Raw genomic sequence first — 19275 nt, 5'->3', positions numbered from 1 at the left:
ACACAGCACAGATTCATAAGACTTCTCGAAGCTAGGAAGCAAGGATAGTAGATACCGTCTGTAATTAATTTTTTGTTTATTACTACATTTATAAATTAAAAATCAATAGATCAATGGATATTATATATTATAATTTTTGATATATTTATTTTTCTATGTATAAAGAAGCACATGTTAAGGACATGGCACGAAAAGAAAAAATATGATCAAATTAAAGTTGAATAGTGAGTAAAAAAAAACTTATGTCTGAGCTCGCTTTTGTTTGAGTGCTTCAGTGTGTATCAAAAGGGTAGAATATAGCGATACTAACCAAGGTTGTTGGCGCGGTTGTCAGGGTTGTTGGGGTCGCAAAATTTTTTTAAGATTTTCAACAACAGCGATGCAATAACAGACGCCAACAACGCGTAAATTGGTTTCATTAATGTCGCCGCCAATCTCACGAACAATGTTCTTGGCATTAATCCCACGAACAATGTTGTTGGGATCGCGAAGAATGTTGTCAGCCCCAACACGTTTAACAAGGTCAGAGCAGAGGGCAGCAATTTTGTCAAGGATGGGGTCATATTCAACGCCGTTCCTGTAGTAATGGTTGCCTCCGCTTAGGGCGCTAACAACGCCAACAAGCTCGTCTTTGGGTCCTATTCAATGCGTTATTGACATTAAAGTTGATGTATCAAAATATCTGGAGAAAACACACTATTTAACACAATCTATAAGACTTTTCACCAAATTGTAGCATATTTACAGTATATCTGCATTAATGAGTGATTTCCTGTTTAGTGATTTAATTAAGCTAGTTCAATGCAAGATGACAAATGGCCTATACATGCATTTCTCTTTGGTAATTGTTGGATAATAGCAAATAAAAAAATTTTCGAGCTATGATTCTCCTATAGAGTCCTTGAGTATTACAGTGGCTCTAATCGGTTCATATTAAAGTCGGAAGCGTGTAGACAGCAAAATATTTAAAAACCTATTGAAATAGCGTAATAATCTTTAGTGGTAGCAATAGAAAATAAATTTTAATATTCATGCATAAAACCCACCAAAATTACTCTTGCTCCTGCACGAGAAAGCTAAAATCAACCAGAAAATCCTTACAATGAAGGATAAGGCGGTGACAAAGTGGCCTCCGGTACACAAGGAAGAGGAAAGGAAACCACAGGGACTAAAGGCACATGTCAAGGATTGCATCATATGAACGGGTGTTGAATATAGAGAAATTGTGTAGACGGTTTGATTGTACAGTTTAATGGGATTAGTGAATAGGGTTTGAAAGAGGGATGCAGAGGAGGAAGGAGGGGGTCAAAGAAGTCGAAAAATTTTATTTCCATTCTTGTACCCAAGAGAGTTTGGTTTAATCCGGGATTTCTACCCCGCTCTCTTGACTGTTTTCTGTGGATTTCTTTGTTACCATTACTCCGGTTTGTGTACGTAATATTCATATACCAGAAACTGCTATGTGGGCGGAATTCTTGGCATATGATAGAGGTTTGGGAGCAACGGTTGATAGCCTTTAAGAAATTAGGTTCAATATACTGACGAGCTAATCCTTTCCCTGTTCGAGATTTCCTCCCGCTTCAAACGCTGTTGCAAAACTCTCTATTCAATTTAAATAAGGAATAGCAGGGTCAGGTGTGGCAAAAAAATGCCATTAGCAAACTCTAGCTAAATTGTAGGTTTTAGCTGCGAAATTTTAGGTAGATATTATTGCAAATATTATGATAGGTATAGGGTATATATTAATTCTGAATAAAGTAAATATCAAGGTAAATTTTAGGGTAGTTTGGTAAATGATGAAAAAACTATTAAATGGAAGGAAAGTTTTGAGCGCGATTTTTGGAATACAACTACAAGCGATTATGGATCTATTACACTAAGAATGAGTACACTAAGATGAGCAATCGCAGTATTATTAGCTCTCAAAAGTCTGCTATAATACCCAAGATTTATAACTAAATAGTCTTAACAATTAAACTTCATAATTTTAACGATCCTGTCTGTTTCTTTGTAGATTCTCCCATTTGTAAATTTGCTTCATCAGCCATGTCTAAAATTTAAGATCCGACTTAGGAGAAAAGTGGCTAAGTGGAGCCCAATGTTTGTGCTTCGAAAGGTTTCAGATTATTATAGAAGAGGTTAACAAGTGGACTAAACGGTTCATCTTAAGAGTTCTGTATTTAGGTTGCATCAGATCAAAGCATCCTTTGTTTTACTGATTACTCATTCCGCGTCTCTCCTCTCTTTTCACCTTTCTTCAATTGTAGTATATTGAGTTACTATCTCTGGAATTCAGAATGCGAATATATCTAAGTTGTGCTCTGACAGCACTCTTTTCCACGATGGCATTCTGCAGGCCTCTGCATCTCAAGGATCCTAGTCCAGTTCTCAGCAAGCGCCAGTCCGTCTCTGAGCTTGCCAAAGGTGATGGTTCTGGAGGTGCTGGCTATCCGCTCTCAGGGCTCGTGCGCGATTACTACATTGCGGCTGAGGAAATCGAGTGGGATTATACACCGATGCGTTATGATCGATTTCACGGTGGAGAACTGAATGATACTGTTGCTCGCACATTCACTATCTCTGGTCCACAGCGCATCGGCAGTCGTTACAAGAAGGCGGTGTACCGTGCGTATACCGATCCGACCTTTGCAACACGGGCTCCTCACGAACATCACCTGGGCCTACTTGGTCCCATTGTGCGAGCAGAGGTCGGAGACAAAATAAGAATCCATTTCAAAAATATGGCATCACGCCACTATTCTATTCATCCGCACGGTGTGAAGTACTCTCCCATGTCGGAGGGTGCATACTATTCTAACACGCTGAATCAGAAGGGTGCTCGCGTTCCGCCGGGAGAAACTCACATATATGTGTGGGATGTGCCGGAGCGTAGCGGGCCTGGGACGGAGGATGCCAGCTCGATGCTGCACGCATACCATTCACATGTGGAGGATCCGGCGGACATTTTCGCGGGCTTGCTCGGGCCGATCATCATCTACCGGCGTGGTATGTTGGATGCGGACGGGCTCCCGTCTGGATTCATTGACCAGGAGGTGGTCACAGCTCTTCTAGTGACCGACGAAAATCGCTCTCCCTATCTGGCCGACAACATTGCCAAATATACCACCGACCCCAAGGGCGTCGACATTTCCAACCCCGAGTTCCGCGCGTCGAATTTCATGGAGAACATTAATGGGTTCATGTTCAACAACTTAGACGAACTTCCGCTGCATATGAATAGCCGCGTGCGGTGGTATGTCTTCTCGTTAGGTAGCACTTTTGACATGCATACGGCGCATTGGCACGGCTCCTCCGTCTCGATGGCAGGTCATCGCATGGATGTAGTCGACGTGTTCCCCGCGTCCTTCCGCACCGTGGATATGATTCCAGACAATCTCGGCGAGTGGATGTTCCACTGCCATGTATCAGATCATGTGGTAAGTGCAATAGCAAGAACGTTTCTGTCTTATTTTTGTTTCTTTTCTTTTTATTAATTGGCTGATTTTTCCATAGATGAAGGGAATGAGCATTTTCTATCAAGTGAAGGAAAGCATAGATGAAGATCTCTATGAATAGATGAACTTTTTTTTCTTCTTGTCTTTCTGCTGGTTTGCCAATGATATGAAATGATCTTTTTAATTTCACCCCTCTTAGATACCCGATTTACTTATATTGTTGTTTAATTTATCTTTCGTGTTTATATCTTCTTTCTCGGGTTTTTTTTGCTTATCTTTAAATATAATGTGCATTTAATACCTTCCATTGCACCGCTATATATATAATTTTACTAAGTTTATCAACTGAAAAATAAATACAAGTTCATGAACTACAAGAACAAATAAGACCCTGCCCCCACCGGGGTGTCTTCTCCAAAAATCGCCTTCCACCATCCGGGTATTCATCAGGCTCCTTGAAAGGCTCAAGGCACATTTCAAGACACACCTTCAACGGCGCGTAATCACCTTGCTCTGCTGCGTCAATGACCTCCTGGGCGACCCAGTTTCGCAGAACAAAGCTGGGATTGGCTTTGTTCATCCCACTGGCACGAAGCCCCTTCTGCTCACGAGCCGCAAACTGACCTTCGACTTGCAGACGGGCTCGATAAAGCTCGAGCCAGTTGGCCACGTCGCGACGTAAGACTGAGTCTTTCTGGGATTGGACGCGTTGGTCCTCGAACCCGAATCCTGTCGGAGAACACCCTCCGATCAACCTCGTGACAACCTCTCCGTCTTGCGGGATGTCCTCTTCCCCAGTTGCATCGAAAGAGGAGAGTGAGCGGAAAAAACGGTGGTAGTCGAGATCGTGACGATATAAGACCGAGAGCAACGGCTCAATCACTCTGGACAAATCATCTTCCAGTTGCTCGCTGAAACCCAGCTTCTCTCGCATGAAGGTTGTGTATTCCCGAAGAAATGCGTTTCCAAATTCGTCGTTCAAAAATTGGACAACAGAGCTCTTTCCTTTTTCTCGGTAGATTTTGAGTTGCTCATCGGAGGGCTGCGAGGGGGAATCAACCATATTTCCAGCACCAATCAGCTCTGCTAAGGTTGTGCCAAACTTGAACAGATTCCATGCGCAGATCTGGGGCTGAGCCTCGTACGAATATCTTCCCTAAAACGAGTAGAAAGCAAGAGGCAATGGAGGTTAATCAATGGAATTGGCAGTTGAGCAGAGTCGCACACGAAATCTACCCCGTCGTCGGAATGATTGCAAATGAATTTGGGATCAAAAGCCTCCATAAACGCAAATGGCCCGTAATCGAGCGTAACCCCCAGGACATGCATATTATCTGTGTTGAGTACGCCATGGCAAAATCCGGTAGCCTGCCATCGGGCGACCATTCGGGCGGTGCGGTAGGCACTTTCTCGGAACATTTGCCAAAATCTATTGCCGTTCCCCTCCTTGCTATCTGCTACAGGCTTTCCTGTCTCTTGGTCGGCCGCGGGGACGATTGTATCGTGTTGCTGTTGCTTCTCATGCTCGGAAATGGAAAAGAGCTCACGGCATGTGAATTCTGCGAGTTGACGAAGGGTGTCTCGGTCGCCTCGTTGATGGAATATTTCAAAGGTGCCAAATCGAACGAACGATGGTCCAATCCGACAAACGACAGCGCCGGGCTCATTTCTTTCGCGCTTCACTACCCGAGAAGTTTTCACCAACGACAGGGCACGAGTCGTCGGAACTTTCAGTGCCGCAAGGTATTCCGAGCCAAGAAACTCTCTGATAGAGGAGCGTAGGACCGCCCATCCATCCGTGAACCAGCGGGAGTAAGGGGTTTTTCCAGCCCCTTTCAGCTGAAGCTCATAGATTTCGCCACTGGAAGTCTTGGTCTCGAATAAAGAAATGGCACGGCCATCTCCTAACTGACCCGCCCAGACGCCAAACTGATGGCCACCATAGTTCTGCGCCCATGGGGTGGTCCCCTCTAATACTCTGTTCCCGGCCACTATCTCCAGGAACTCTCTTTTCTCGACTTCCGCTGGGTCAAGTTCAAGTAGCTGGACCGCAGCAGGTGAGACGGCGATGAGTTCGGGAGAGGGCTGGGGTGTCGGGTGAACATAGCTTGCGCAACCGGGTACGGCACGGTTCTGATGAAGGGTTTCTTGGGGTGGTAAATTGTGTGGGTCTGGAGTGGCGGGATCAATGGGGAGAGAGCTCGGGAATCGTGGAGGATGAAGTGGGAGATCGGACAAGCGGCGGAGCATGGTGGGGCAACGACTCATCATCGGGTGTGATCTTGAAGTGAATGCCCAGACTAGTAATGTTGGCTTCAAACCTCGTGTCGGCCTGGTGGTATACGCACAACTTTAATGACTGTCTCTCTGACCGCTACTCCAATATACTATAGGAAACCATTTTACAAGAAGTACCTCGAATTACGAATCACAGTCACGAATATTGATGCCACCTCGGTTTCTCAGTCGAGCCCACTTCATTTTGCCTTGATCTTGCTTCGTATCACTTCCCTCTCCTGTTTTCGATCCATCTAGTTTTGATTTAAATATGGCAGCAAAGAAAAAATCCAACGGTCCCGCACCTGCCTCTATCCAAAAAAAATCGTCCGGCCCAAAAGTCACCAAGAAAACAACGGCTACTGATCGGAGTGAAAAGATTGCTCGCGTCGATGGACGAAAACGCGTCAATAACAATGACGCCGCCGCGCCTCCCAAAGCTAAACGTGCGCGCGTTGCCGCACCCCCCGCCGCCAAGCCAGCCCTCAACCCTTCTCCCAAACTCCCCGCTGATGAAGGGACCATTTTTGTGTTCGGGAATGGTGATTGCGGCCAACTTGGGTTAGGAGACGAGCGCCTTGAAGTGAAGGCGGCATTCCCCGTGAAGGATGTGACAGGAGTGGACATTGTGGCTGGAGGATTACACAGTTTAGTATTGACTAAAGATGGCAAGGTGTTTAACATAGCAAATTGAGACTATTTTTTGGCATAATCTGACTATTCTTTGCTAAATTGTTTTTATTTTTTTTTTCTCGATAGATTATCTCATGGGGTTGCAATGACAAATGTGTGTTGGGTCGCGATGGCGACGAATTTCTTCCTGACCCGGTTGAAGGGCTCGACGGTGTTAAGATCGTCAAGATTGCTGCTGCGGACAATCTATCGATAGCCCTTACAGACGATGGCAAGGTGTATGCATGGGGTATATTCCGGGTATATATTGACCCTGTCAAAGATTGCTCTTCTCGTTCGTTAACCCTCTGCTCGACTATAGGATAGCGAAGGGAAAGATATAGGCTTCAACAAAGATATAAAAATTGCCAAACGGCCAACGCTCCTTAAAGGATTGGATAAAATAGTGGATGTGACAGCAGGATTGGAGCATGCACTGGCCTTGACCGCATCTGGCCATGTCTACGGATGGGGTAATGGTCAGTTGAATCAGTTTGGACACCGTATTTCAGAGAGGCGTATTAAAGAATATTTGTCACCGCAAAAGTATTATTATTATTTGCTCGTGATTGGGTCACCCATCAGGTACACTAACACTATGCTGTGAGTAGACTTCCGCTTCGTGACATTATTCACATTGGATCGGGTTCATATCACTCATTTGCAGTGACGAAGGAGGGACGTCTTCTAGTGTGGGGACTAAACAACTTTTACCAGTGTGGGTTGACAGAAGAGCGTGATGGGGTGCCCGAAGGCGCTGTGATGAATCCGACCGAGATCAAGGGGGAGCTGGAGGGTAAAGTTGTGAAGCAAGCGGCTGGCGGTGAGCATCACTCGGTTGTGCTTTTGGACAACGGTGAGGTGTACTCTTTTGGACGCGGCGACTCTTCGCAGCTGGGACTTCCCACTGAGCTGCTGCAGAAGCTCAACGAGAACGACACGGAGGGCTCAAGCAAACAAGCTGTCTCATCTCCAACACGAATCCCTGGACTGCCACCGTGTGATGCCATTGCCGTTGGAACGCACCATTCACTGGCCCTTACCCGAGAAGGCGAGGTGTATTCGTGGGGCTTTGGTGAAAATGGGGCATTGGGAACGGGGAAAGAGGAGGACGAAATCACGCCGCAGAAGATTGTCGGCAAGCGCCTAGAGGGATACAAAGTCATCCGAGTGTCAGCAGGAGCGCAGCATTCGATCGTGCTGGCTCGTAAGCTGTGAAAATAGAACCAAAAATAATGGATTCTGAAGAACGTCAGTTTGGATTTTCTTTTTGTTTTTAATCTGTTTGAATTTGATGTACGTCCGATCATATTGTTTTGTTTGACTTTATGTTTATTTGTTTTTTTTTCCTCTTTAATAGATTGTTTTCCATTCTGTTTTCCTGAGTTTTTTTCCCATGAGAAATAATGAGACGAAAGACACGGCCGATTTTCCATTCGGCGATACAACCCACTCTAGTTGGAGAGAAATGAATTGAACTAATATTAATTTGAAAGTGATTGTGAAAAAAAGAAGAGGAATGATAACTGGGTGCAAACTAGAAAACTCTTGATATACCGTCATTGCAGACATTACGAGCTTTCAGTTCCATTGGATATATGTTGCGTGATATTCATGACTCGAGGGGGTTCCACCGAGCATTTTTCACTGGGCTCGGCGGCTGAGGTGTTTTGGGCCGGCGTGGTACAGATGACCATGATCATGCCTGGAAGTGCAGCAAGTATCAAAGCAAAGTTTACAATCACCTGCACGCGATAAGAGACGCCCGCTCCATCAATGGCCCAAGCTATAGCTGCGCCGGCGCTCTGGATACTCTTGTAGAAACCGGTATAACGGGATAGCTCCTGTGGATCATCCGAAAGACCCCCGAGCAGCCAGTAGGCAAAAACCTGCCAGAGCGCATCGTTCAGCCCGAAGAGGGCATAGAGGACGAATGCTCCAGCAAAACGCGGATCGGTCCAATCGACGGCGGGTTTTTCGAGCGTACGGTCATAGGTCTGCTGGAAGACGACGGCTCCGGCCCACGTGGGAAGCATTGCGACGCAAATGGTCAAGAGCCCCAGGAGCCCACGCGTCCGCCGGCTGAATTGCTTCGCGTCCAACACGAGGCCAAACAGGGACGCGGTGATGATCTCCATGGTCCAATAGATGACGATATTGAGGGCGCGAGTCCGTACGTTGAAGTAGAAGCCGTTGACCGCGTTGAAGTGATAGGTGTAGTAGAAGTTGGACGAAAAACAGAGGGGCACAAGCACGAGCAGCCGCTTGTTCAACACAAGCTTTAAGGTTGCAATAAGCTCGCGCCGCCAATCTGGGAGCCTCGTGTCACCAACGGGTGAGTCGTCATCGCGCACAACCTTATGTGGAGGAAGCAGTGTCAAGCAGAGGACAGCCCCAAGGGCCATCAGAACAATAAAGGCGATGTAGGTCTCGTTGCTGATCGATTCGGCCGTGGTGTGGTTGAGGTTGATGAAGAGCGGGATCAGCCCCCCCACCACCCCGCCGATGTTGAAGATGCTCCAAAACAAGGATATATAGCGGCCCTTGGACTTTGCGTCGGGATAGCTTAGCATGATGACTCCCTGAGCCGTCCAGAGCAGCCCCGCGCACACCCCAAGGATTGCTCCTGAAGCAATCACAAAGGCGCTGGTGCCTCGAAGGTTGTAGGTGAGAAGCGATCCGCCGTAGAGCACGAATCCAAGAGTGCCAATAAACAGAGTCAGCTTCGGCCCCAGAAGGTTGCAGATGCCGCCTGAAGCAAACCCGACGATGGCAAAACAGGCATAGACCGCCGTGTTGGCCTTGTCGACAACGGTATGGTCCACTTGGCCGCCTCCGCCCATCCCTATTCAAGTGAATTTTCATCGATAGCACAATGGGGTTTTCTTTTTTTTATCTCATATATATTTCAGAGGGCTCCCCATCTTGGATACCTTGTAGAGCGTTGAACATCCCCGGGCAAGCCCAGCACACCAGACCCAACAAAATCACTTGAAAGAGCGGGCTATTATACCGCAACATGGTGGCTCTAACCTGAGAAAATTATTTAGGAGCTGAGCACCTTACCCCCTGTATTTTTTATGGGGGGGGACGACTTAAAAGCCATGCCTCTGCATAAGCCCAAGGAGGATGAGTCAAGATGGTTAGACGATACACAACATATAAAAGGGAAAATTCGAGGCTTGTTGAGAACTGTGTAAAGCAAGTTTGACTCTACAGAAAGCGAGCAGGGAGTGTGCCAATATGGCTATGGTGCTGCTCTCTCTTCTCGTCTCTTGAAAAATGTCTCGAACAAAGGAGTGGGACGGTTGCTTTCCCACACTGCTTGCTGTAAAAAACATAACAAATAATTAGAGTTCAAATTTCTGTTTCGATTACCAAAACCATTTTTTACGGTAAATATTAACAATTATCCGGTAAAAAACAAAGCCATCGTTTGCACCTATGTTTTTGTTTGGATTTAATTGAAGTTGCGACGGAGAAAATGCACTAATAGTGTACAAGAGGTGCGGATATAGTATGATTCATGGTAGGAAGGGATTAAAAAATGTTTAGCCTTGTTTTGACGGCCCTGGTGCAGTATACCCTCAGTATGGGATTTCTATTTCCCTCTAGATAGGACCATATTGGACGATGGAACGCCTGGGGGTTAGGGGCACCGATAATCACTTGTGACTTGGAATTATTCAAAAACGAAACGTGGGCATCTAACTTAAGAGTTTATTTTGACAGTTTTGTGTACGCAAAAACCTTTTTCCAACTCATTTTTTAAAACTATAAATTATTTTTCTCACTCGGCGAATGCGCCGTTCATTCCCATTCACACCCCTCCATTCTCATGGGCTCCAATACAAGGCCGAGTGAGGCAGCGCGCTCAGAAAGCGGATATACCACACCCGTCTCCGTTACGGAAACCGCAGTGACAGACGTCGACCTGGAAAAGAGCAGCAAGAAAAAGGCTGAACATGAAGCCGATGAGATCCCGGAACTTCCATTCCGGCAGCTGATTATCAGTATCGTCGGGTAAGTCATGGGGTGGGCCATCGACCTCCCTTTCGATGTCATTCCAACCGAACATGGGCTGATTGATTCCAAATTAGATGCTGTGTTGCTCTTTTCCTCGCTGCAATGGATACAACCATTGTGTCCACAGCCATGCCCAAGATAGCCTCGGAATTCCACCAGCTCGAGCTTGTATCCTGGATTGCGACCTCTTACATCCTCTGTTTCAACAGGTGGGGTTTCATTCTAATCCATTGGCGCCTTCCCTCTGTTTCTTTCCCACACTTACTTCATGAATACTAACCGAGACCCCTATGATCACATAGCTTCCAGCCGCTCTTTGGAAAGTTCGCCAATATCTTCGGTAGCAAAATTGTGCTGCTCGTGAGCGTGGTGTTCTTCCTCATCACCTCCGCCCTCTGTGGGGTCGCCCAAAATATGGCCATGTTGATAGCTTTCCGCGCGCTCCAAGGAATTGGAGGTTCTGGGGTGTTTTCGATGGTGATGATTGCCATCAGCGAGATTACGCCTCTGCATAAACGGGGTAAATACCAAGGATTCATCAACTCCGTCTTTGCGATTTCCTCGGTGGCCGGACCATTGCTAGGTAACCCTTTTTCATTCGATATAGATCAAGGAGGGAGGAATGGGAGCTAGGAAAATAAAAAGGGACTAACCGGCTGGATTCTATTTTCAGGTGGAGCGTTGACCGACAAAGTGTCGTGGCGGTGGACTTTCTACATCAATCTTCCATTCGGCGCGGTGGCATTTCTGATCATCTTCATATACCTCCGGATGCCTGCCCCCCGCGGTTCTTTCCGCAGCAAGATCAAGCGAGTTGATTTCATCGGCACTATTCTGGTGGTGGTTGCCTCCTCTTGTTTGCTGGTAGCCCTGACTCTCGCGGGGTCCGAGACGGGATGGGGGACGGCGGAAGTCATCGCCCCCCTCGTGATTGCAGTGGTGTTCTTCGCGGTGTTGGTGTGGGTGGAAATCAAGGTGGTCCCCGAGCCAATCTTCCCTCCCCATCTGTTCCGGGTTCGAACCGTGCTTAGCGTGTACATCTCGAATTTCTTCTTTGGTCTCACGTTCTTCTCGCTGGTCTACTACTTGCCCATGTATTACCAGGTTGGGATCTACTTTGTTTGCAGCAAGACTTTTTGATGGAGACGCTCACCACGGATATTCTATTACTGTAGAGTGTCAGGGGCGATAGTGCGACGATGTCGGGGGTTCGTATGATCCCTATGCAGATGGCCATTTGTGCGGTTGGCACCGTCATTGGCTTTTTGATTTCCTACACGCAGAGCTACCGTTGGTTCCTTCGCTTGGGCACGGCCCTAATCTCGGTGGGAGTGGGGATCTTCCTTTTACTAGACGCCCATTCTAGCGAGGCCGCCTTGTACGGGATCCCGGTCGTAGCCGGGCTCGGCGCCGGAAACATCTTCACCACCGCCGTGATTGCCATTCAGAGCGCCGTGCCGTTCCGTGATCTTGCCGTCTCAACGAGTCTTGGTAACTACTCGCGTGTATTCGGGGGCGTGATCGGAGTTGCGGTGTGCGCCATGATTTTGAACACGCATCTGTCGGGTTGTCTTCCGGCGGTGTTGCCTCCCGACGTAGCCAAGCTGGCCAGCCAGTCGATCGAAGTGCTTCATGAGCCGGGCCGTTTGACCGACCAACAGCGGGACATGGCCATTGAATGTTATGTGCAGGGGATTCATATGATTTGGCGGGTGTTGACGCCAATTGCATGTATGAGTTTCCTGGCGACGTGGTTCGTTCTCGCGCACAAGTTGAAGCGGCCGGCTGCCGGGAAGGAGACGAAGTCTGGAGAGCAGGAGGAGGAGAAAGCCGAAGAGGGACTCGACGAGATAGTGGTTGCAACCGAGGGGAATATGGATAGTGTGGGTGGCCAAACAAGTCAAGACACTTCCTCGGGAGACAGGGAGGAGGTGATCGAGCAAGAGGAAGCGGAGAAGGAAAAGGGCGATAAAAATGATCTCTCCAGCATCTGATGGCATTAGAGACTCTTTTCGGGACCCATGCTGTTTCTTCAAGTTTATTTTTTCATAGTTAAGTAGGTTTGGCTCTTATTTATACTGGACACGAGAGCCGTTTTCGACTATAGATGACCCTTATCCTTATTTATTCTTTTTATTTCGTATATGTTCCCTCTTCTTTCACTCAGATCATGTGTACATATTTCCCCTATCCCGCATTTTTATTTATTACTGCCTTTTTTTATTTTAATGCAACGGAGGGGGGGCGAATGCTGAGAAGCTTATTTAATATAGAGCATCCACCCAAGCAGCCCGCATCCGACCGCAAAGAATAAGGGAAAGCAATTTATTCAAACTACCCTTGAAATCCTTTTTACATTAAAACTACGGCCGTGGCTATTTTAGCTTATTAACAGTTATTGCGAATGCTACAAATTGAGTGAGAGTGAAGTGTGGATAAGCAAAGAAAATAAAAGTAATGAGAAGAAACAACAAAAGACAAACAAAAATTGGAATAGAGTAGAAACTTGAAAAGATATATCAGTAAAGAAACCAAAAAAAGATTGAACCTATTGCAACTCCATTTCATGCCTCGACCTCGATGCGCTGCTGCCCATCTTCCCGCTTTTCCTCCTCCTCTTCATCCTCTCTTGTTGGCAGCCGTTTGCGCATCCCCTCTCGGCATCCCGTCAGCTCAGCGCGATATTTCCGCTCCAAGTCCATGTGGGATGCTTTGATAGTGCGAAGGGTCTCGCGCATCTGGGCAAGAGATTCGCGCAGGGTCTCATTCTCGCGCTCGATCTCCTCGAGCCTTCTTTGCTGCTTGCCTTCTTCTCCATCCATCTTTGCCAGCGATGGATCCGGGCCCGCTAGCTGGCGGTGCATGAAGGCCATCTGCTGCACTAGAAACTCATACTCGGGCCCAAACCCAGCGTCGCGCCGAGCTTGGGCAATCTCGTCAAGCTCCTGCATCATCAGCCGATTGGAACGTTGCAGCTGAACGTTCAGTAAGCGCAGGTGATGGGCTTCATCCTCGGCAAGCCTCCGCGCCTCGGTGGCCTGCTCTTCCGCATCCACTTTGAGCAAGCGGCTGGCTCGCTGTAATCGGACGTTCTGGAGGGTAAGCCGCTCGAGCTGGAGCTCCAGCTGGCGGATCCTGGAGGACTGGTCTATTTCGTGGGAGGTGGCGGTGGAAGTGTTTCCAGAGGAGCTGATGGAGGTGGGTCGGGGGGCAAGCGAGGCCGATGCGTAGGAGGAGGTGACCGAGATTCCGTCGTCTTCCGTCTCCTCGTCCTCCACTGGGATCGGGGGGGCCACGGCCGGCAGGCACCTCTCGACCTTGGGCCCAGCCCTCATGTCCTGCTGCCGCCGTGGATCACTCTGGGCCCTCCCCACGGTAGAGTCGAGCGAGGAGCTAGCGTTGGAAATCCGGTCGTAGACATCCCATTCCCCATCATACCCCTCGTCCTCCTTCTCATACTCCTCCTCGGAAGAATACTCATAGTAATGATCCACATCCTCCACCACTCGATATGCCTTTTGCACCTTGGGAGCCGGCCCAAGAGTGTGCTCCAGGCTGACCTTCTTTGCCAGGGATTGCTGCCGTTGCGGCTGAGAGTTCGACCGTCGAGCGCTGAAATCGAACAGTAAAGAGAGCGGGCGAGCCCTTCGGTCCCGAAGCTCCTTCTTCTTGGGACGGGCGGCCAGGGCGGGCGGGAGATCCGAAATACTACTAATGCTCCGAGAGCAGCTTGATGTAATGCTCTTTGCAGAGGTAGTGGAGAGGGGTCTCTCCGGGGGCTTTGGGGTTGCATAGTCGTACACGGACACCGGGCGACGAGAGGGATCCCATTTGGGCGGATTGGAGAATCTGAACAAGCGCTTGAGGGGATTCTTTTCCAGCTCTCGGTCGGAGTGCGGCTACACAAAGGACAAATGATGAGCAAAGGTTAGCGATTGGGCAGGGCGCAGAGGATGCCGGGTCGAGGGTTTGGTTACCGGGGCGGGGTGGGTCGGGGACCGTCTTGTTCCCAGCATGTTGATGCTGCTGAAAGGATGAAGAGTAGGGCAGGGCCGTGTTTCAGGTGAATGCAGAGAAATAGGAAATGAATGGAAGGGGAGGCCGATTACATAAGGGCTGTAAGGAGAGCTGTGTGGGACGGGTTGGGGTGGGGGTGGAGGGAGAGAGGGGGCGAGGCTGAGAGCCGGAGAACAGAGAAGGTATATATTTGCTCTTGCGGGGCGATGTTTTGGGCAAATCTCTGTGCAAGCATGCAGTTTGGAGAGCTGATTCCTTCCTTATTCGAGCGTGCAGTCCAAGCTCCGCACAAGCTCTAGAGCCCTCGGAAATGAAATTGTTTTGAAACCTCTGAAATTAAACCTTGGCCCAAAAACCGACAAATCCCAGTCCTGGGGACCTGGCGATCTAGCCCCGCGCAGCTCCTCGCCCCCTCCGCAAACGGCCGCCCTCGTCGCCCCCTCGAGCCTGCGCCCTCCGTCCGCTGCGGCGAAGGCTGCGCAGTCGCCACGCAATGCCTCCCCTCCCCATAATTTCCTTATTTTGCAAGTGCACAGATGCAGAGGCATAGAGATTGGCCTCCTTTTCGCAAGCAACTCATTAATAAATCCTCCATGAAATTAATAACATGCATCGCACTCCCTTTCTATTTTTTAGTTTTTTCCATGCACGTTAATTCTCAATCGCCCGGATGGCCCATCGCTCCGCGCATCGCCCCCCCTTGCAAACACTTACTTTCTCTCGAGACTCCTCCAAAAATGGGCCTCCGAATGCCGCGAATAATTCACACACATACAGTATCGTGGCATCGATGCAATGCAAGAGGAGGGAAAAAACAAAAGATAGACGATAAATGATCGGAGCCTGGTATTCTGCTCCATTTTCGGCAAGAGATTCCTCCTCTCCAAGTCTCGGTGGTCGTCAGTCGGGTTCCCCTAGGTAGGTAGATCCTTTAATTTATCTTCAGTGCGACCTCCTCGAGCCAGTTTGGAAAAGAGAGGTCCATTTTTTCAGATGGCCATTCTTTATCCCCGGAATCCGAGTTTGCAACCAAGCCCCTTCACCATAGTTCACTCCATACACCATGGCGCTGTGCCCATTGATGGTGCATTGGAAACTACGCGTTGTGGTCTAAATTCTAATAACACCGGGACGAGAGGAATCCGGCTTTCCAAGTTTGAGGATGAACAAAGCTTTTCAAAATGGCGTCGATGTCCATGTGTCCAACCTGTATGCTCAAGCTAACTTCGTGTCTCTATACAGTGGAATTTATTAAAATGCCTTACAGGCCAAAGGATTGACTATTTCAAAGGCCAACTAGTCTAATCCATGCTCCTTAGATGCATGGCTGCTGGCCTCATGAGGCTCAAGGCCACGCTCGCCAGCGCCTGACTAGCCAAGGGTATTGGTGCTATGGAGAAGCATCGGAACGGTGTTGTTTTTACTTCTCTCTGCAAAGACAAATGCCATGCCATCCAGGTGATGAAGTCCAATATGGCAATGCGAGAACCACAACCCGGGATTATTGGCAACAAAACGAAGTACCCGCCATCCGACCGGCTTACCGCCGGGGATCGAGCTCTGATCCTTGACATACGAGTAGATGACCGTCGTATCGCGAAGGATGGGGTCTTTTGTGTTGAGGAGACTGGTGCTATTGCTTGAAATGTAGGCGCCCGGTCCACTCCCCAGATCCCAAAAGGCATGGCCATGCAAATGCCACGGGTGAGCTATCAAGAGGCAAACAAAGGTTAGAGGTGAAATCGGAAATGTAGACCAGCCACCCTCATAAGTTGGGGGAGGGGGGGAGCGGAGAAATTGGGCTACATACACAAAACTACACCCCCCGCATCGACGGCATGATTCTGCAGGACTACTTGGATCACCTCGCCCTCCTGAACCGGGTAGGTGTTGGTTTGCGGATCGTAGCCGTTCTCAAGTTCGCGGAGGGACTTGGACGGCGGTTGTTTCATGATCGTGTCGTTGAGGATCATGGGCAAACTGGGAGAATGGAAGGGCACTCCATTGACGGTCCAAAAGTCAGAAAAAGTGCTTGCATTACTATTGCCTCTTAGATCGATAATGATCTCACGCGTGTGTGGCAGAGGGGGGTGATAGTTGTCATTCAACTTTGCTTGTAATCGGCTAGCCACCCAACCTGTGCTTATCTGGACCTCGGGAATCAGGTTGAAGACCGTTTTATTGACTTCATCAAAACTCTTGGGCAAAATGGGCGGCGGTGCGTATGGATACTGTAACCACATGGCCGCGCAAACATCCTGGGCCGTCTCATTCCCCGTGCGTGTACCAATGAGGTAGCTGGCGGGTCGTTTATTGGTGCGCAACAAAGCCGAGTAGCGTTGGCCGAGATGAAGCTCAACTTGAGGAACGGTTAGGGGCTTGAGTAGATGGCCATCGGCCTCAACCAACTCCAGGTCTTGTCCTTCGATTTTGAATGCTTGGTAGACGCTGATTCCGGCGTTAATCAGGCGTAAGCGATACGTCTTTTGTGGCTCGACCTCGAGTAATTGAGGCTACCCGAGATGGTTAGTGCAGTTTAGGGTCCTGCCATTGATAAACACACCGTTTGCATCCAAATTGCCATAGCGGTTGACGTAGTTTGCCAAATCATTCCGATTTGCTGAACTAAGATCCGCGTTGAGAAAGTCAGAGAGAACGATGGTTCTCTCCTCGTCATACTGAAGCCCATCCTCGGGACGATGCCCGTTCCAACCTAGCTCATGTACGATTAGTGCTCCATGCGCTCCATACTATCATTTACAAAGGGATCAGTTTTCTCTGCCGCACGTTCTAGAGATTCCCACTCCGCTCCTGGCTAACGACACTTACCATATGCAATTTCGTGTGGGTGTGATAAAAATAGGTGCCGGGTGTTTCTCTGAACTTGAATGCATAGCGATAGGTGCTGTTGAAGCCGATGGGATACTGGGTGACGCCGGGGACACCATCGGATGTAAGCGTTCCGATCTGGTGAAAGCCGTGCCAATGCATCGTCACCGCATCCTCAGGATCGGGCATCTCATTTCGCACATTGACGATAAGGATGTCGTTGAGGTTGACGTGAATGGGGGGGCCGGGGGACATCCCATTGACGACCACCAACGAGGTATTACGACAGTCGGGGTATAGCACCGTGCGAGAAATGGTAAAGTTAAACTCGACCACCTTGGCCTGGGCCTGCGTAGCAAGCAGACGCGAGATGGCGAGCAACCCAAATAGGAGCCAGTTGTTAAAGTAACGACAAAATTGGAATTGCATTGCTCTCGAAGCGACTGCTTGGGGGAAATAAGCGATTTTCGCTTTCTTATTATGATCAGCAGCCCCAATACGGTCCATCCCGTCTTAGACGGGCAATATCTGTTTTGGGCCTTTTTTAGAATACAATGGCCGATTTACACTCGACCCCCTGTTAAAATACGGCAGAACGTCGTCACTAGCGTAAATCCCTATCCTCCTACCGAGACCTCATTGACAGAATGATAAAATCACTAGTATAAAATATACCAGGAATATGAATTCATCTCCTTGAGAACCATCGCTCTCGCGTTGGTTCAGTAATGCAGTATCAGTGAGCTGCATTACTGGACGGTAGACTGCCTACACTTTATCTGCTCGAGGAGCATTTGTGAAACTTGTCGATCAGACGGCACAATTCTGCGGTTCCCGATTCTTCAACTCGCTTCCGAATCTATTTCTTTGTTGATTTGGGGTAGAGCCTTGGAGCTTTTCCCTCGAAACACTACACATAATCTTCATCGGATGTCGTCTGCACCTGCTGTTTGGTATGACGAACCATAATCGGTACTTGAAATGCTCTAGAGTTTCAACAAAAGAGATCTCAAAACTGTATCTAACAAAAGCATTTGACTAGAGTCGCCTGTACACTTTTCTAGCCCCTTGGGCTGATGCTTTGGTTAAATAAAAACGGATGAAATAGCCTACTTTTTTTTGTCCTTAAGGATAGTTAGAATTCTGGCTTTCAAAAAACAAGGGGGGTCTCTTTCCACCCTAAAGAATACATTAATTCAGTTTACTAATTTTGCGGAATTGGACCAGACATGAAACAAAATGCGATTAATTGGCTTTAGTAAATTATCCGATATTAAGAACGCACATCTTGATCAAACAACAAATTTGGAGGCCCCATGTGAACCACACTCTGGGCTGCATGCGCTTGTTTCGATCCAATTTAAACCGCAGATTAACTTGCACTTCCAATGGCACTCCTTAGACCTTAATGCCAAAGATGCCAAAACCATCCAACCCTTATTTGCCCTTCGACATAGGCGGATGACGGCGAGGCTGGAATTGGCTCTCCAAACAGAATCCGCCAGTTGACTCTGAATTGATTGTGAGCCCTCTCCCTTCCCTAGAGTGTAGGTGTGTTTGTGGATGCCAATTCGGGTTTTCACTCATGAGGACTGGACACCCGGGCACCACTGGAAATTGCCGATATGGCCCCGGAATATGCTTTGACCAAGCTATTGACGTGCGTTGCAAGTGTGGTACACTCGCCGACGATTTTCGGCCGGCTAATTTCGCTGTCCCGAATTGCTCCCGAGTTCCTCCTCTTTCCCCCTCCCCCCTCCCCTCGCCAACTTCGGCTTGTACCTAGTGGCCAGCTTGTATTCCACGGGGCTAACCTAGGGCCTTTCTCCCCCCTTCCAATAAGGAAATGGGAAAGATTTCACCAGGGACACGTTGCATCTCCTTGGCAAAACCATCGAAAGGCTCTCGAGAAGCTATAGAAGAGCCCACCAGCTGTAAAGAGCTACCGTGGGAAACTCTGGCTCCTTTACACTCAGTTAGGTATATTCTCCCCAAAGAT

At 48.4% G+C, this 19275-nt stretch overlaps 9 protein-coding genes across 9 annotated transcripts; 4 read left to right on the top strand and 5 right to left on the bottom strand.

Moving 5' to 3' along the window:
* Positions 1–330: 330 nt before the first annotated feature.
* Positions 331–739, bottom strand: VTP21DRAFT_2961 (uncharacterized protein; the record flags this gene model as incomplete). The annotated part of the gene is made up of 2 exons (XM_069393211.1): positions 331–638; positions 727–739. 2 exons carry the CDS (start codon positions 737–739, stop codon positions 331–333), a joined length of 321 nt encoding a protein of 106 aa, XP_069249571.1.
* A 1603-nt stretch (positions 740–2342) lies between these two features.
* On the top strand, positions 2343–3576 carry VTP21DRAFT_2960 (uncharacterized protein; the record flags this gene model as incomplete). The annotated part of the gene is made up of 2 exons (XM_069393210.1): positions 2343–3437; positions 3514–3576. 2 exons carry the CDS (start codon positions 2343–2345, stop codon positions 3574–3576), a joined length of 1158 nt encoding a protein of 385 aa, XP_069249570.1.
* Positions 3577–3819: 243 nt separating this feature from the next.
* Positions 3820–5726, bottom strand: VTP21DRAFT_2959 (uncharacterized protein; the record flags this gene model as incomplete). Its single annotated transcript, XM_069393208.1, has 2 exons — positions 3820–4611; positions 4692–5726. The coding sequence occupies 2 exons, from the start codon at positions 5724–5726 to the stop codon at positions 3820–3822; spliced, it is 1827 nt and encodes a 608-aa protein (XP_069249569.1).
* Positions 5727–6003: 277 nt separating this feature from the next.
* VTP21DRAFT_2958 (uncharacterized protein) lies at positions 6004–7622 on the top strand (the record flags this gene model as incomplete). The annotated part of the gene is made up of 4 exons (XM_069393207.1): positions 6004–6405; positions 6492–6665; positions 6727–6950; positions 7016–7622. The coding sequence occupies 4 exons, from the start codon at positions 6004–6006 to the stop codon at positions 7620–7622; spliced, it is 1407 nt and encodes a 468-aa protein (XP_069249568.1).
* A 353-nt stretch (positions 7623–7975) lies between these two features.
* Positions 7976–9425, bottom strand: VTP21DRAFT_2957 (uncharacterized protein; the record flags this gene model as incomplete). The annotated part of the gene is made up of 2 exons (XM_069393206.1): positions 7976–9249; positions 9338–9425. The coding sequence occupies 2 exons, from the start codon at positions 9423–9425 to the stop codon at positions 7976–7978; spliced, it is 1362 nt and encodes a 453-aa protein (XP_069249567.1).
* Positions 9426–10242: 817 nt separating this feature from the next.
* VTP21DRAFT_2956 (uncharacterized protein) lies at positions 10243–12424 on the top strand (the record flags this gene model as incomplete). Its single annotated transcript, XM_069393205.1, has 5 exons — positions 10243–10427; positions 10505–10639; positions 10733–11013; positions 11104–11534; positions 11606–12424. The coding sequence occupies 5 exons, from the start codon at positions 10243–10245 to the stop codon at positions 12422–12424; spliced, it is 1851 nt and encodes a 616-aa protein (XP_069249566.1).
* A 113-nt stretch (positions 12425–12537) lies between these two features.
* Positions 12538–12744, top strand: VTP21DRAFT_2955 (uncharacterized protein; the record flags this gene model as incomplete). The annotated part of the gene is made up of 1 exon (XM_069393204.1): positions 12538–12744. The coding sequence occupies one exon, from the start codon at positions 12538–12540 to the stop codon at positions 12742–12744; it is 207 nt and encodes a 68-aa protein (XP_069249565.1).
* Positions 12745–12994: 250 nt separating this feature from the next.
* Positions 12995–14995, bottom strand: VTP21DRAFT_2954 (uncharacterized protein; the record flags this gene model as incomplete). Its single annotated transcript, XM_069393203.1, has 4 exons — positions 12995–14329; positions 14408–14456; positions 14540–14742; positions 14804–14995. The coding sequence occupies 4 exons, from the start codon at positions 14993–14995 to the stop codon at positions 12995–12997; spliced, it is 1779 nt and encodes a 592-aa protein (XP_069249564.1).
* Positions 14996–15818: 823 nt separating this feature from the next.
* VTP21DRAFT_2953 (uncharacterized protein) lies at positions 15819–17783 on the bottom strand (the record flags this gene model as incomplete). The annotated part of the gene is made up of 4 exons (XM_069393202.1): positions 15819–16156; positions 16258–16960; positions 17009–17197; positions 17277–17783. 4 exons carry the CDS (start codon positions 17781–17783, stop codon positions 15819–15821), a joined length of 1737 nt encoding a protein of 578 aa, XP_069249563.1.
* Between the last annotated feature and the right edge of the window lie 1492 nt (positions 17784–19275).

The sequence above is a fragment of the Calcarisporiella thermophila genome (genome assembly GCF_041956535.1).
Source record: "Calcarisporiella thermophila strain CBS 279.70 unplaced genomic scaffold VTP21scaffold_16, whole genome shotgun sequence".
Taxonomy (NCBI): Eukaryota; Fungi; Calcarisporiellomycota; class Calcarisporiellomycetes; order Calcarisporiellales; family Calcarisporiellaceae; genus Calcarisporiella; species Calcarisporiella thermophila.
This window is presented reverse-complemented; position numbering and strand designations above follow the sequence as displayed.